This window comes from Typopeltis vanoorti, chromosome 14 (genome assembly GCF_054136105.1).
Source record: "Typopeltis vanoorti isolate ZY-2024b chromosome 14, IOZ_Tvanoo_1.0, whole genome shotgun sequence".
Lineage (NCBI taxonomy): Eukaryota > Metazoa > Arthropoda > Arachnida > Uropygi > Thelyphonidae > Typopeltis > Typopeltis vanoorti.
Window position 1 is genome coordinate 34300683 of NC_143562.1, and position 16307 is coordinate 34316989.

A 16307-nucleotide genomic window follows, 5' to 3' on the forward strand; every position below is an offset into this window, starting at 1 on the left:
ACTATGGGGATATCAAGGGAATGAGTTGGGGTGATTATCCATCAACATCTGGACATGCAGAAGCTATCAGCAAAGTGGCTTCCCAAATGTTTGAATGCTGACCAAAAGAGAGAACATGTGCTGTCATCTCAAGGGATTTTGGGTCATTTTGAGAAGTCAAGTGCAAATTTTTGGCTCGTATTGTGACTATTGATGAAACATGGCTTCATCACCATGACCTAGAGACCAAACAACAGTCAATGGAGTGGCAACACAAAGGTTCTCCATGGCCAAAGAAGTTTCAAACCCAAAAGTCAGCAGGGAAGGTTCTTATCATTGTCTTTTGGGATATGGATGGTGTAATTCCTTACGAAGTACCTAAAAAAAAAAAGGTGAAGCTATTACAGCAGTTGTTGAATAAACAGCAGTTTATTCAACAGCTCTGAAGGAATTGAAGAAGGTTACTGAAGGTAAAATGCTGCAGGAAACTGAGCAGAGGTGTGTTGCTTTTGCAGTATAATGCACCTGCTCACACTGCTTGTGAAACACAACAGACAATACACAACTTGGGCTTTCAATATCTGCCTCACCCACCCTATTTTCTCATCATCTGGCCCCATCTGGCTATTTTCTATTCCCATATTTAAAGAAACACTTGAAATGAACAAAATTTACCACAGATAATGAAGTAATATCTGCAGCTGAGGACTGGTTTGTGTAACAAGGGAAATACTTTTTCTCAGAGGATTGCAAATGATGCAGCAACATTGTAACAAGTGTGTAACACTGTGGAGAATTTGGAGAATAATGTGTAAGTTACAGGTTCTATCTGAATTTCTTCATGATGATTATCACAACTTTTCAGCACCCACCCACCCTCGTAAAACTTCCAGTACAGATCTCCAAGAGTTTCTAAATTGAATTACAGCTGTAACAAATTTGGCATGGATATGAACAATAAGATCATCATCAAATTCTGGATATGTACCCTCAGTAATGTACAGATAATGATGAGAGCACCACATGAAAAGTTGCACTGTTACTAACTTCCCATCAACAATTTTCCTTCACCATTAATCTGTTATCTATCAAGACTACCAACATTATCAGATCTCATATAATGAGATCTGATAATGAGAGATAATGGTCTCATTATTACTGTATATACATCTTGGTCTTCCTCTGGGGTCATTGCTAATCTTTTCTCTATTCTATTACCTGAGATTAGCTCTACTAACGCATTCTTGAATGCTATTTCATGTTTAATGAAATACTGCCACTGATGGCATCTGTTCACTCCACTAATCTTTCTCAGAACTCTCATATCAGAGGTCTTCAGTCTGTGATCAAGTGTTTTATTTTAACCCAGCTCTTAGAACCATAAATTAAATTTCGTTTGAACACTGTCTTGTATAAAGCTAATTTAGTGTTTTGAGTAATTTCTTTCTTATTTCATATAAATTTATTCAGCTCATTTACTACGATACCAATTTGACTAATTCTGCCTATTTACATATTTAATTTGTCATCTTCACTAAAAATTGTTCCTAAATAGCTGAAATGTTTACTTGTTCTATAGGTTCACCATTCAGGATGCAGTTGATGCTTCAATGTTTCTGCCTATTTTCAATGTCTGTGTCTTTTTATTGCTGATTTTCATACCACATTATTACAACAGTTATTTAGTTTAGCTAGGGTATACTGCAGACTTATACTGGATTTATTTAGGAGTGTAACATCTCCATAAAGTAAGGAGCTTAAGATTAATATATCCAATTTTGATGTCAGCTTTAATACTACTTTCGTTCCTAATGTGATCCATATAAATAATGAATAACAGTGGAGATAATGTGCACCCTTGTTGCACACCTGATTTAACATCAAATCATCTTCCTGTACCTAATTCAATTCTAACTGCTGACGTATACTTAAATAGAGACTATGTATTGCTTGATATAATGTCCCATTTACACCATATATAAGGTGGGTTTCAAATGTTTCCGGCCTGACATACAAAATTCATGCTGATTTTAAAACTCCGTGTGTGACAGATAGCACCATCTATGGGAAGCTTAGTGTACCAGTTTCAACTCACTACTTGCATCATTCAATTGGAGGCACTCATTTGACTAACTTGGCATGCTAAGTGACTATAATATTAAAAATTGAGTACTGCACTGTGATAAAGTTTTTCACCAAGGAAGGGCTTTCTCCAAGTGCTATCAAGCAATGAGTGGATGGTGTTTTGGGAATGCTTCTCCTTCATATTCTGCTATGACAGAATGGGCTAAACAGTTTCACTTAGGAAGAGAGAGCATCAAAAATGATCCTTGTGATGATCAGCGGAAGTGATGACTGAGGAAAATGTCTTTTGTTGAGGAGGAACTGCTCAATGTCAGATGACTGAAGTTCAAAGAAATCTCAGCAAGGTTGGGTGGGTCTGACTTCTCTTTTTAATTCAGAAGGAGCATCATGTGACCTATTCTCACATGTTTTTAGAGTTTTGCCAAGGGAATCAGAGACAAGTGTTGGAATCCATTGTCACTGGGGATGAAACCATGGTCCTTTATTATGATCCTCTTTCCAAAAGGGAATCCATGGAGTGATGCAAACCAGGCAAAGCACCAACAAGAAAAGCTAAGGTCACTCAGTCTACCAAGAAGATTAACAATCTTTTGGGTTTGCCTGGGAATTCTCTTGATTGACTTCAAGGAAACGAATACCACCATGAATGCAGAATATTATGCTTCACTCCTGCGCAGACAGCATGAAGCCATACAGGAGAAAAATATGAGGAATGCTGAGTCATAGTGTTCGCCTACTGGTGCATTATCGTGAAGTAGGTGAACTTCACTATGGAAGTGAAGGACTATGGCTTCCAGGAGATTGAACCCCCACCCTACAGCCCAGATCTAGCACCTAGTGACTGCTACCTCTTCTCGAAACTGAAGAAAGACCTTCGAGGAAGAAAATTTGCAGATGACAATGAGGTAAAAGATGCAGTTTTAAGCCATTTTGCAGACAAAAGTACAGACTAATTTTTCAAGGGCATAGAAACATTAATTCAAAGATATGAAAAGTGTGTTGAAGTAAAGGGAAATTATGTTGTTTTCTTTCTATCACCTCTAAAAGTTAGCCAACTGGAAACTTATGGAGCCACTCAGGTAACTGTAGCATTTTGAAGAGCTTAGCACCTTGTCATATGCCTTTTCCAGATCAACAAAACTTAAATGCAATCCTTGTTATGTCCAAGATTTCTCAACTGTTTGTTTTTATTTGAAAATCTGATCATGACAACCTCTATTTGGCCTGAATCCAGCTTGTTCTTCACCAAGCTTCCCTTCCAACATTGTTCCTCCATTTTTCAAGTATGCTTGCATAAATCTTACCAAGAACACTGAGCAGTGAAATACTTCTGTAATTCTCACATTCAGTTTTATTTCCCTTTTTATGGATGGGTACTATGAGAGCTCTGCTCCAATCATCCAGAATTTGACCTTTTGACCAGGCCTTCTGAATTATGTAATGCAGCCACTCTAACACTTTTATACCTCTCGTATTTGAGTATTTCTGGTCAAATTTCCTCCATGTAGCTACACTTTCCACATTGATGACTTTTCTACTTCAAATATGGATATGTATTCCTGATTGCATTCCTCTTGGGAGTTTTCTACCATGGTGCTGACACTACTTATGTCATATAGCAATCTTTCAAAGTAATTACTCAAGATATCTAGAATATCTTTATCTTCAATTTTCATGTCACCTTTATCATCTCTGATTCCTTTTATGGTATACTTTTTCCTCCATTTATAAGCTTTTTACAATAGCCTCTGCAATATTTTGCCAACTTCTTGATATTTGTTTTCTGCATTCTACCAAAGTTTTCCCATGATCATTGTTTAGCTAGTTTTACACACTGCTTCACATTCTTACATGTTTCTCTGTATTCTCTAAGAACACAAGCTGACTTGCGAGGAACTTTCAATATGCTTTCTTCTCTTCCTTGACTTCCTCTTTTTCTTCCTGAGTCCACAATGGAGTTCTGATGTTTCTATCCTTATAGACAACCTCACCATATGCCTCTCTGGCTTCATTGATCAGTTTTTTTTTCAGAGTTTGCATTGAATCTCCATTGCTTGGTTCTTGTTTTTAACTCTCATTTTTTCTTCAGTGATGTTTGTTTATTTGAGTGTAGTGTACAGTTCACCTCTGAAAACTGCTCAACTTTGATTCATTTTAAAACTTTCTTGCAATAAAATTCAGTTTTATGCTGCTCAAAACTAAATTGAGATCACTTCCTATTTCAAATCCTCTGTATACTCTTGTGTCCTGAATCAGGGGAAAACATTGCTATTAACTATAACATAGTCATCGAGACTTTCTTATTTCTTGCATTTTCTCTCCATATGAATTTGTGCACATTTTTATGTTGGAACATGGTGTTAGTAAAAACTAATCCATGCTTGAACATAAATCCAGCAGGCATTTACCATTATTTGGAAAAAAGCGCAAAGCTTTTTTCCAAATTTTTCCAAAAACATTTCTGTATGTCTAGTAATTATTATTATTATTATTACTCCAAGATCCCATGGAGTCAAAGACTCATCTAGGAGGTACTTTTACCATACACTCAGCTCATCATACCTCCAGCTTAACCACACTCAAATTCTCTGCAGACAGAGAATTTCCTACTAATCATTTCTTACTCTGCTGTTTAGATCTCTAACTAGGACCAACTTTTCCTTTTTCATTGTGCCAGCTGCCTTTTCTAATGCCTCAAAAAATTTCTCCATTTCTTCCTTGGTAGAATTTTCTTTGGGACCATAAACACAAATAAGTCTCATAGTTCAGTTCCCCATTTTGACGTTTTCCCACATTGCAGGTGTGCAAGATGAACAGGGAAATGGGAAGGCTCAGGGTGGAACAGAGATACACAGCGTGAGAAAGGTGGATGCTCCAAGAGGATGTGAGAGCATGTGTAGATAGGAAAGGAATGGGATGACCTGGGATCAAGAGGAAACAGTTGGAATTGAAAAGGGTTCTAAAATGAACAAGCAGAAAGGGAAATGGCCACAGTCGAGCATGGAGAGATCACATCGAGTAAGTGGTATCAGGGATAACTACCTCAGACAGTATGTAACAGAGGGCACAAGAGGATTAAGGGTCTTGGATTTGGTCATCTCATCAGAGGATGTAACTATCAATGAGGTATCAAATCATTCACCAATTGGTGAAAGTGACCATGAGGTGATTATTTGGGTGGTTGCCAGCAGTGCATGGACCCCTGTGAGAAAAGGGTATATGTGGAACTACAAGGGGGGTGATTATGAAGAGCTCAGGAGACAGCTTGTGGGTGTAGCATGGAATGAGGAGTTAGCTGGAAAAAAGATCAATGCAGCTTGGGGTTTTTTTCAAAAACTGTCTAGTAGATGCAATGTCTAAATGTATTCCAAGAGTGAGAAGGTTAAATAAGGTAGTGTGAAATGGATGAATAAAGAGATTAAGCATGTGATACAGAGAAAAAGAGCATTATGGAGGCAGCATAAAAGAAGTAGAAATAGCCAATTCCATGAGTACTACAAAGACCAGGCAAGGTGGGTGACTTGGTTAGTAAGGGTAGCTAAAGAGAGGTATGAACAGCAGTTAGCTAATGAAGCCAAAAAGAATCCTAAGGAGTTCTTTTGACATGTAGTCAGCAATAGAAAGAATGATTATGTAAGGATGACATTGATTGAAGAAAATGGTATAAAGACAGCTGTTGCAGAAGGTGTGGTGGAGATACTTAATGAGCAGTTCATAAAGGTCTTTCAATCTTGTGAATGTGACTTCATGGAGAGATTGAGAGCAATTGATGATGGGGAAGAGAGACTGACTGTACGTGAGCAAGAGGTGTATGGGGAGTTGAGCAAACTAGATGTAAATAAAGCTGTGGGACTTGATAATATATCACCACGTATTCTGAAGGAATGTACCAGATAGTTGACACTGGCCTTGACATATTTTTTTTATACGAGTCTTGCACTCGGTCAAGTTCCTAAGGAGTAGAAGGAGGACAAGATTGTGCCACTTCATAAAGGAGGTGATCGAACTCAAGCATCAGACTATAGGCCTATATGTGTGTCAGGTGTTGCAGTTAAGTTGTGAGAATTAGGATCCAGAATTGGGTTGACAACAATGGTATTATCTTTGATGGATAGCATTGATTTGTAAAAGGGAGGTCATGTTTTAGTAATCTATTTACTTATTACAATAAAGTGATTGCTTCCTTGGACAGAGGAGAAGGATACACAGTAATATACTTAGATTTTCGTAAAGGCTTTTGATAGAGTACCTCATGATAAATTGATAGTCAAACTAGAGCAGATGGGGTTGGATATTAGATTAGTGCATTGGATTGCAGATTGGCTATCTGATAGGTATCAACAATGTGTATGGGGGAGCGATATCCAGGAAAAGGAAAGCCACTAGTGGAGTGCCTCAGGGGTCTATTTTGGGGCCATTACTGTTTAACTTGTATATTAACGATATAGGTGAAGATTTGGATGGAGATATTCAGTTGTTTGCAGATGATGCAAAGTTGCAACGAACCATGAAGAGTAGTGAAGATGTTGTGGCCTTACAAGAAGACTTGAATAAATTGAATGATTGGGAATGGGGATGTGAGTTCAATGTTGCAAAATGTAAGGTTTTAAAATTTGGAAAACAAAAATGGGATGCAGAATTTATGCATGGTGAGTATATATTGTCGGAGGTGGTGGAAATAAGAGATTTGGGGGGTGATAGTGGATAAGGATCTGAAATTTAGAGGACACACAGCCAAAATTGTGAAGACAACACAAAGGCTTCTGGGAATGATGCAGAGGATACTGACTTGTAGAAGTAGGGAGATTCTTGTTCCATTGTATAAGGCTTTGATTAGGCCACACATCGACTATTGTGCCCAGATTTGATTACTTGGTTTTCAGAAGGATGAAGAGATGTTTCAAAAGTTTATTTTTCACTTGGTTAGACTATAATAAATTTAGTTTAATCCTTTATCCCAGTGAGAGCAAACAAAGTTTGCACCTGCAAAATATCTTCAGGATTGAATATATAGTGTTGTATTATCTTACCTGGGTAAGTAGTACAACACCAGACAACTCATAGCAAAGGTGGAGCAAGCTACCAACACTCCTATCCCAGTATCTCCCATAATGCAAAACACATCTCCTTGTGGATATGTATACTGTTATGCATTAAGGGATTGGCCACTACCCAGACTAGTTTCGACCTTTATTGAGATATCTTCAGTGGGAGCCAGGCCCAGAGTTGGAGATACCAGGCAGAAGCAGTAGCAAGGTCATCTTTACCTATAGGAGTTGCCAAATTGCTCTCACTGGGATAAAGGATTAAACTAAATTTATTATAGTCTAACCTAGTGAAAAATAAACTTTCAACATCTTTCTCTAAATCCAGAGTAATTTAATAAAAAAAGGTGGCAAACCTTTTGGCAACTCCTATAGGTAAAGATGACCTTGCTACTTCTTCTGCCTGGTATCTCCAATCTCCAACTCTGGGCCTGGCTCCCACTGAAGAGACCTCAATAAAGGTCGAACCTAGTCTGGGTAGTGACCAATCTCTTAATACATAACAGTATACATATCCACAAGGAGATGTGTTTTGCATTATGGGAGATAATGGGATAGGATTGTTGGTAGCTTGCTCCACCTTTGCTACGAGTTGTACTACTTACCCAGGTAAGATAGTACAACACTATATTCAGTCCTGAAGATATTTTCAGGCCCAAACTTTGTTTGCTCTCACTGGGATAAAGGATTAAACTAAATTTATTATAGATGTTTTAAAAGGTCCAGAGGCGACTGACTAAGGTAGTTTCTAACCTCTGGAATGTCGAGTATGAGGAAAGATCGAGAAGATGCAACTTGCAAAGTCTGGTGGACAAGAGGAAGAGGGGGAGATATGATAGAGACCTATAAGTTAGTAAGGGGTTGTTATAGGATCAGTGCTAGAGAGGTTCTACAGAAAATAGTGGGAGATCGGGGGAGAACCAGAGGTCATCCCTGGAAACTGTATAAAGAGCGTGTGAGTAGGGGAGTGAGAAGCAGGATTTTTTCATGCAGAGTTGTGAATGATTGGAATGCCTTGCCTGAGAGTGTAGTGTCTGCAGAGAATTTGAGTATGTTTAAAGCATGATGTGATGAGCTGTTTGTATGATAAAAGGACCTCCTAGATGAGTCATTGACTCCATGGGGTCTTGGGTAATAATAATAATATAATAATATTCCCTTGATATTACATGGTATTGATGAATATAATCTTCATATTTAGTGTTGAATACTATAGCTACTCCCTCTTTTTCTTGATTATTATTGCCTGAACATAACATTTTTTATTTGTTGTTTAGAAAGATCTCATCTGTTTTTTTGGCTTTGTTTTAGTTATGCCTATTATGTCAATCTGGTACTTATCCGGTTCTTCTGCTAGTTCTATTTCTTTTCTATTAATGCTTCTTATGTTGATAGTACTAATCTTGAACTCTTCCAATGTTGAGTTGAGATGTGTTCTGGTATTTGTTCCAGTAGTTGTCTTTTTGCTGTTCGCCCTGGTTCCCTGACAAAAATAATGGGGGGCCTTGTTTAACTGGGTGGCATGAAATTCTGTCATGTTGTACAATCATTTTACATTGTGGTTTAAGTCAATAAGAATACAATTTGGTTGGCTAAATCCCAAGTTGTGAGCTTATCCTCGTTTGTTCAGTATCCAGGTAGATACTTAACAGGGTGCACCACAAGAAGGTAAGGATTTTACATTAGGTCAGAAGGCATGGTCACTTCTCCACATTCCTTAAAAGGCTACATGGAAATCTCCTCCTAGTTATACACCTTTCACCCTTAAGCACCCCATACAATAAGATCAAAACTCTGAAAATAGGCAGGAACATAGAACACTTCAGCTGCATTCTCAATGCAGAACCTATAGAACAAGTAAAATATTTCAGCTATTTAGGCACATATTTTTTAGTGAGGATGGCAAATTAAATTTGGAAATAGACAACTGAATCAACAAAGCTGTATGCTGGAGAGCCAGTTGAATATATTTATATGGAGTAAGTGAGAAATTAGCCAAAATACTAAACTTGCAGTATGCATAACAGTGTTCAAACCACTTTTAAGTAATGGATCGGAGAGTTGGGTTAGAAATAAAACACTTGATCAAAGATTGGAGACCACAGATATCAGAGTTCTTGGAAAAATTAGGGGCTTGAACAGATGGCATCAGTGGCAGAATCATGTTAACAATGAAGACGTTAGAAAACATGACATTGTTTGCATTCAAGAATGTGCAAGCAGGACCAATCCAATGTGGTATAGTCACTTAAGCAGAATGGAAGAAGAAAGGTGAGCAAGGCAGTTGTTTGGTGCCAAGATGGCAGGAAAAAGGCCCAGAGGAGACCAAGGTCTAGGTAGATTGATGCAGTCAGAAGTATCTTAGAAGAAATATTAGATATGACAATATTGATGATGATGATGTGTTTTTTATTTATTTTTTATTTATTTATTTTTTTGCATTTGTGTTTTTTTTTTTCTTTTCTTTTTTTGGCAATGCTAAGAGAAATTTGCTATGGCAAACGTTCGACTAACAAACTGTTCCTATGATTACTGCTAATTCACTATAGTGAGAGTCAACTGTGTTTGAAATCACCTGTAAATTCTTATATCTTTGACCAATTTTGAAGACATTACTATCAAAACATAATCAGCAAAAATGTTCTTGTGTTGTGTGTGTTCATTTATTTTGGATTTATGTACATTATTATGCTGTAACATGGTTTATGACTAAACCATGCTATTCACTGATAGATTTCTGCTTAGGACACATGTTAGTGACAAGCCTGTGTTCTGAGCAGAAATCCTGCAGTTAACATTATTATTCCTTTTTTAACATATATGAATATTTCTAAAACATTTATATATGTCCTCAATTAATTTCTTGTTTTCCTCTGTATATCTTTGGCAAGAACCTTTTTTTTTTTTTTGTTTCGAAAAATTTTCCTCTTCTTTCCAACTAGATTCTTCTGTGTTCCATAGTCACAAATGTTATATTATCTAATTTCCATTTTGATAATTAGCGACTTCACTCGATTTGAAATTGAAATTACTTCCATTCATGCCGGCCTGCTTGGCCCAGTGGATATGAATGTTTGTGATTGTCTTTAGGTAGGAAATGAAGGTCATCATCTGGTGTGAGACCACTTCCTACTTACTGGAGGCTGAAATGGCTTGAAAAAGTTCCATGTTTTGTCTCTAGATCAGGATTTCCAGATTATGTAAAAATAAATGAAAAATACAATGATGAAAAAAAAAATACACACACACACACACACACACACACACACACACACACACACACACACACACACACACACACAGGGTAATTCTAAATTATTATTGGGGTTTCCCTGACCTGTAATTTTCAAACCGGAAACAACTAAAACTGGTTACAGAATATGAAAGTGTAGTTCAAAAAGTTATATTTGGCAATGCTGTACCTGCTGCATTGATATCTGGGAGATAATATGATGTCAAACTTCAGAATGGCAAATATTTGAGAAAATGCATGCACTTTGGTTTTTTTGAAATAAAGTCTATTATCACAATGCAACATCATTACAGAACTGAGTACGGAAAACATCCACCTTCAGATAATGCTATATGACATTGGTTAAAGCAATTTCAGGAGACTGGTAGTGTTCAGCACACCAAAAAGGAGTGGGAAGACCGAGAACTTTGCAGGAAGATGTTGATCAAATCCATGAAGCATTTTATCAAAGCCCACAAAAGGCAACTAAATGAGCTTCTTTTGCAGTTAGGTACACCACAAGTAACTGTTTGGAGAGAGTTGTTCATAACCGCCTTCAACTCAATGCCTGCAAACTGCAGCTTGTGCGGGCTTTTCAGCCAGATGATAAACCTTGCCAATTCTAATTTGCCCAATACATTTTGTCAAAAGTCAAAGCTGATGAAAATTACTTTCAGAGATGGATATTTAGTTATAAAGCAACATTTTGTATATCAGGAAGGATAAATCATCATAACTGCTGATTATGGGGATCAGAAAACCCTCACACCATTCAAATATTCAAAAGATATAGTTCAAAGTAAATGTCTGGTGTGCTTTGTCATATTCGGAAGTTTTGGGCCCTTTTCCTTTGCGGAAAAAACTAACAGCAGTGAATTATCTGGACATGCTACAGTTGTATCTGTTACCCCAGTTGGAAGATCATCAGCCAGATGTGGTGAAAATGCATGTCAAGAATTTCTTGACATGCATTTTCCTAGGTACTGGGTTGGGCATGGTGGACTGATTCCATGAAATGACCTCCATGTTTTCCCGATATTATGCTACTTGATTTCTTCCTGTGGGGATACATAGACATTGTTTACCAGACCCCTGTGAAAGAACCAGAATAAAATTGCTTCAATAGAAACACTTACACCACAAATGATGGAGAACAATTGGAGGGAAATTAGTTATTGCTTGGGCATCTTACTTGCCATGAGAGGCATGCATGTTGAAGTTATTTAGCATTCTTGATTCTATTGGTAATAAAAATTTTTGAGTTACACTTTCATATTCTTAATCAGTTTTATTATGTACAATTGCCCTGTACATGTGTATAATTGATGAAAATAGAGAACAAAATCCGTAGCCAACCCACGGTACAAAAAATGTAGTGTAGGTTTTTAGATAAGTGGGGGGGGGGGGGGGAGAGCAACATAAATTTTTAAAAAAATTCAAGAAGATTTTTCTTCATGTTTGTGTTGAATACTATAGTCACTCTTTCCTATGCTTGATCGTTGATGAATTGTCTAATACGATTTAGACAAATTTCAACTGTTTAGCCTTTCTTAGTCCATTGGCATGAATTACGTTGATATGGCATTTCTGCCATGCCTTGCAGTTCACTTCTTTTCCATCAATACCTGTTACCAACTTTAATCGAATCTAACTTCACTTATGTTGAGATTATTCTTAATAAGTGACCTTTTACTCTTCTCCTTGGTTCTCTAACAAAAACTGCCGCGACCCTGTACAAAATTCTAGTCTTTTTTTTCTACTTGATATACTTATCTTTGGCAATAGAATCATCATAAATATATCCAAGTGGGAAAAAAAAAGACTAGAATTCCACACAGAACAGTTCAAACAATAGCCTTTCCATTGTTTGAACTAAAACTGCAGCTAAGATTGCAGTTGATGTACTTAATATTGCTGTAAGAGAACCAGCATAAAAAATGGTTTCGGGTTAATTCTGTGCAACTTAGTTATTCTCTTCATGTCCTTTTCTGTTTTTCATATAGCCATTACTAGTGAGCTCATATTTGTCCATTAATCAGACAAATTGTGTTTCATAGTTAGTTCCTTCACTCACTTGTTATAAACCTTTGAGTGCCACCATATATATTGCATTTCTTCTCAGGATCAAGTTATCTGTGATTAAAGTAGAAAATTAGAAACTTATCCCATTTAAATTATGTTAACATCAGTGTATAAGCTGAAAATTTAATACTTAAAAGTTTAATTTTCAGGTGATGGAATAAGTCTTTAGCATCAGTGATATCTTGTTAGACAAGTAGAGATAATAGTCAATTTTGTGAAGTTCCAATTCCAGTTTGACATAGATGTTTTGAAATATCTTTAAGTGATAGAAATTTTTCATAACCTAGTTTTCTACTTCTTATCAGAATCCTGAAGTGGCTGGAATTACAATATTTTATTTCCAGAGCAGGATTCTTAGATCATCTAATTTAATCTAACTCTGATACCTATTCACCCATGATATTAATATACTATTGAGGTTTTCAACCTCAATAGTATATTAATATCATGGGTTAATAGTGGTAAAAATGTGTCACAAGTAGTAAACAAGGGTCACAAGTAGTAAAAATGTTACTACTTGTGATACCTTTCACAAGTAGTAACATTTTTTTGCTGAAAAGAAAAGTAAATTTTACTTGGCAAGAAATTATATTCTTGTTTTCATCCTTATTTTACCTAAGCAAGAGCACACAAAAGTTTGCATTTGAAATATCTTCTGACTAGGTTACATGCATATATAATGTCATGCATTATGGGAAGAGCATTTCCATGCATTGTCCTGAAACTATTTTGCACACAAACTTTTGTTGAGGCCTGAAGTGCCTGGAATTCCACGATTTGTTGAGTGGGATTTTAGATCACCTAATCCAGATGCCATTGCACAGTATTAATCTGCTAAATAGGTTTTCAGCATTTCATAGTTGATAATGTGGGAAGGAAAGTAAATTATACTTGAAAATATATTCTTTTCTTGTCTAAGCATGAAAATTGTCTTGTCTAAGCATAATATAATATTTCATGACTAGGCACCAGAGATGGCCTAGTCATGAAATATTTTCATGACTAGGCCATCTGTGGTGGCAAATGACTTCACATAAAGCTATCTTAGTTATCCTACATGCATTATAATCTCTTCTCAGGCATAAGGCTATGCATTATGGAAAGGCTAATGCATTTCCTGAAGATATTTCACATGCAAATTTTGTTTGCATTTGAAATATTTTGAGGAAATTCATGGCCAGTTTCTGGTCAGTTATAATTTATTTTCCTTCTCACCAAAAAACTTGCTGCAATTATTCTGCAGAATCTTAATATTATGGTGGCACACCATTTTGCTACTTATATGTGGATATATTATAACAGCTGTTCTCAACGCTGTGCCACAGGTGCAAATGCTCCCGCAGATCTATTTTGCATGCACATTAAAAATTTTCTCCCAAAATTAGTAATCCAAATAAAAAACAATGAACCTATAAATTCAGCGATTGGGAAGAAGACTATGTTTTATCCAGAGTAAAGAGAAATGTTTTTGCTTATTGTGCAATGATTTAATTTAGTTGTAAAATAAATGTTACATGTATATTTATCCTACTTTTATAGTTAATTATTTTATTAATTGTTATCATTTGATATGATAAGCAAGTATAAATTTTCATAGAAAAAAATATTGGCACCTGGCACTCTCTTCCCAATGTCGAATGTGATCACAACCAGGTTGAGAACCCCCTGTATTATAACTTCTTCCATTATGTAGTTCTCACTATCTCCATGGATCTAGCTACTGCTAATGAACTTCAGTAATGGTAAAAACTATTCTGGATATTGACCCTTCCCATAATGCATATTATGCACATCCATGAAGAGAGTATGCATTATGAGATACTAGAGTAGCTTCTTTAAAAAATCAACTCCCTCTATATACAAGTAACCTAGTTATGAGGATATTTCATCTGCAAACCGTTTTTTGCATGCACTTTGATAAAATAAGAATATACTATCTTGTCAAGTGTAATTTATTTTCATGGACAGGATTATCATAATAAAATAACATTTATCTAATGATCAGGATATTGTTTAGTTCAATGCATACTTTCAAAGTGTTCATTCCCATGGCTTTCTGTTTCTGCTTGCCTTGAGCTTTGATGGTTGTTTTATGATGATTGTATTATTACCTTTTTATTGTAGCGGAATTTACAACCATTGAGAAAGAAATGACACAGAAGTTAGAAGAACAGTGTTTACAACATAAAAAGCAGATCTTAAAGCTTAATCAAGACAAAATAATTCTTGCAGCTCGGGTGAGTTAAAGTACTTTGTAAAATAATTATCATCAGATGGAGTTTTTCCACCTTAAATTTAGGAAATTGCCACCTTGTTTGTCACCATTTCCTGCAAATATCCTCAATGGATAATGGATACAGGAAGTCAACAATGATCAAGTACAATTAACACTTCATTGATAGCTTTTTATCAACAGTTTTCTTTCAAATTATTCTGTTATTTGTTAGGTCTTATATATGATTATTCCCTTCATGCATCACCCCTCTCTGGATCTTGTCCAGATTTTGCTTCAAGTGCATGTTTTTTAAATGTTTTCCAGCGCACCTACAATGTGCTTTGTTTGAAAAAATGAGTCAAGATTTTATCTAAAGTGTAAGTGACTCTAGATAGGTTTTTGTAAACTTTTCTTTACAAGGTAAGTTTTCTAATTCTCATATGGAGATTATGGAGATCCAAATGTTAGCAAACAAAGTTTTGTGGGTGAAGTATCTTCATGACTGAGCTACTCATATATAGAGGCTGATAACTTCACATTATGGGATACTAATGCAAAGCACACACATCCCCTTTTGGATGTGTATAATTATGGAAGTCATCAGCCTCTATATACAAGTAGCTCAGTTGTGAAAATACTTCACACGTGCAAACGTTGTTTGTTTTTGTGTCTCTGTCTCTTAATCACTTTCAAAACATTTATAACCTGGAAACAGGCTATAAATGGCTACATACTTGCTATAAAGCATTAAGGGATATTTATTATTATTATTATTATTATTATTATTATTATTATTATTAAACAAGACCTCATGGAGTCAAAGACTCATCTAGGAGGTCCTTTTATCTCACACACATCTCATCATACCGCGACTTAAACACATTCAAACTCCTTGCAGACACCACACTCTCAGGCAAGGCATTCCAATTACTCACAACTCTGCACGAAAAAAACCTGCCTCTCACTCCCCTACTCACACCCTCTTTATACAGTTTCCAGGAATGACCTCTGGTTCTCCCCTGATCTCCCACTATCTGTAGAACTTCTCCACCATTGATCCTATAACAACCCCTTACCAACTTGTAGGTCTCTATCATATCTCCCCTCTTCCTTCTCTCCACTAGACTCTGCAAATTACATCTTTTCAATCTTTCCACATACTCGACATTCCAGAGGTCAGAAACTACCTTAGTCAGTCGCCTTTGGACCCTTTCCAACATCTCTTCATCCTTCTGAAAACCATGTGACCAAATCTGGGCACAGTAGTCCATGTGTGGCCTAATCAAAGCCTTATACAATGGAACAAGAATCTCCCTACTTCTACACGTCAGTGTCCTCCGCATCATTCCCAGAAGTCTTTGTGTTGTCTTCACAATTTTGACTATGTGCCCTCTAAATTTTAGATCCTTATCCACTATCACCCGCAGATCTCTTATTTCCTCTACTTCCAACAATATATTCTCACCAAGCATAAATTCTGCATCCCATCTTTGTTTTCCAAATTTTAAAACCTTACATTTTGCAACATTGAACTCACATCCCCATTTGCTTGCCCAATCACTCAATTTATTCAAGTCTTCTTGCAAGACCACAACATCTTCACTACTCTTTATGGTTCGTCCCAACTTTGCATCATCTGCAAACAACTGAATATCTCCATCCAAATCTT

The 16307-nt window shown here is 36.4% G+C and overlaps 1 protein-coding gene across 1 annotated transcript in view; it reads left to right on the forward strand.

Annotated features, from left to right (window-relative positions):
• Positions 1-16307, forward strand: part of LOC150099358 (uncharacterized) — a 222978-nt gene that overhangs the window by 165431 nt on the left and 41240 nt on the right. Inside the window, exon 10 of the mRNA XM_090404325.1 lies at positions 14548-14660. Within this exon, the coding sequence (XP_090260451.1) occupies positions 14548-14660 (113 nt within the window). The remainder of the gene's footprint in view (positions 1-14547; positions 14661-16307) is intronic.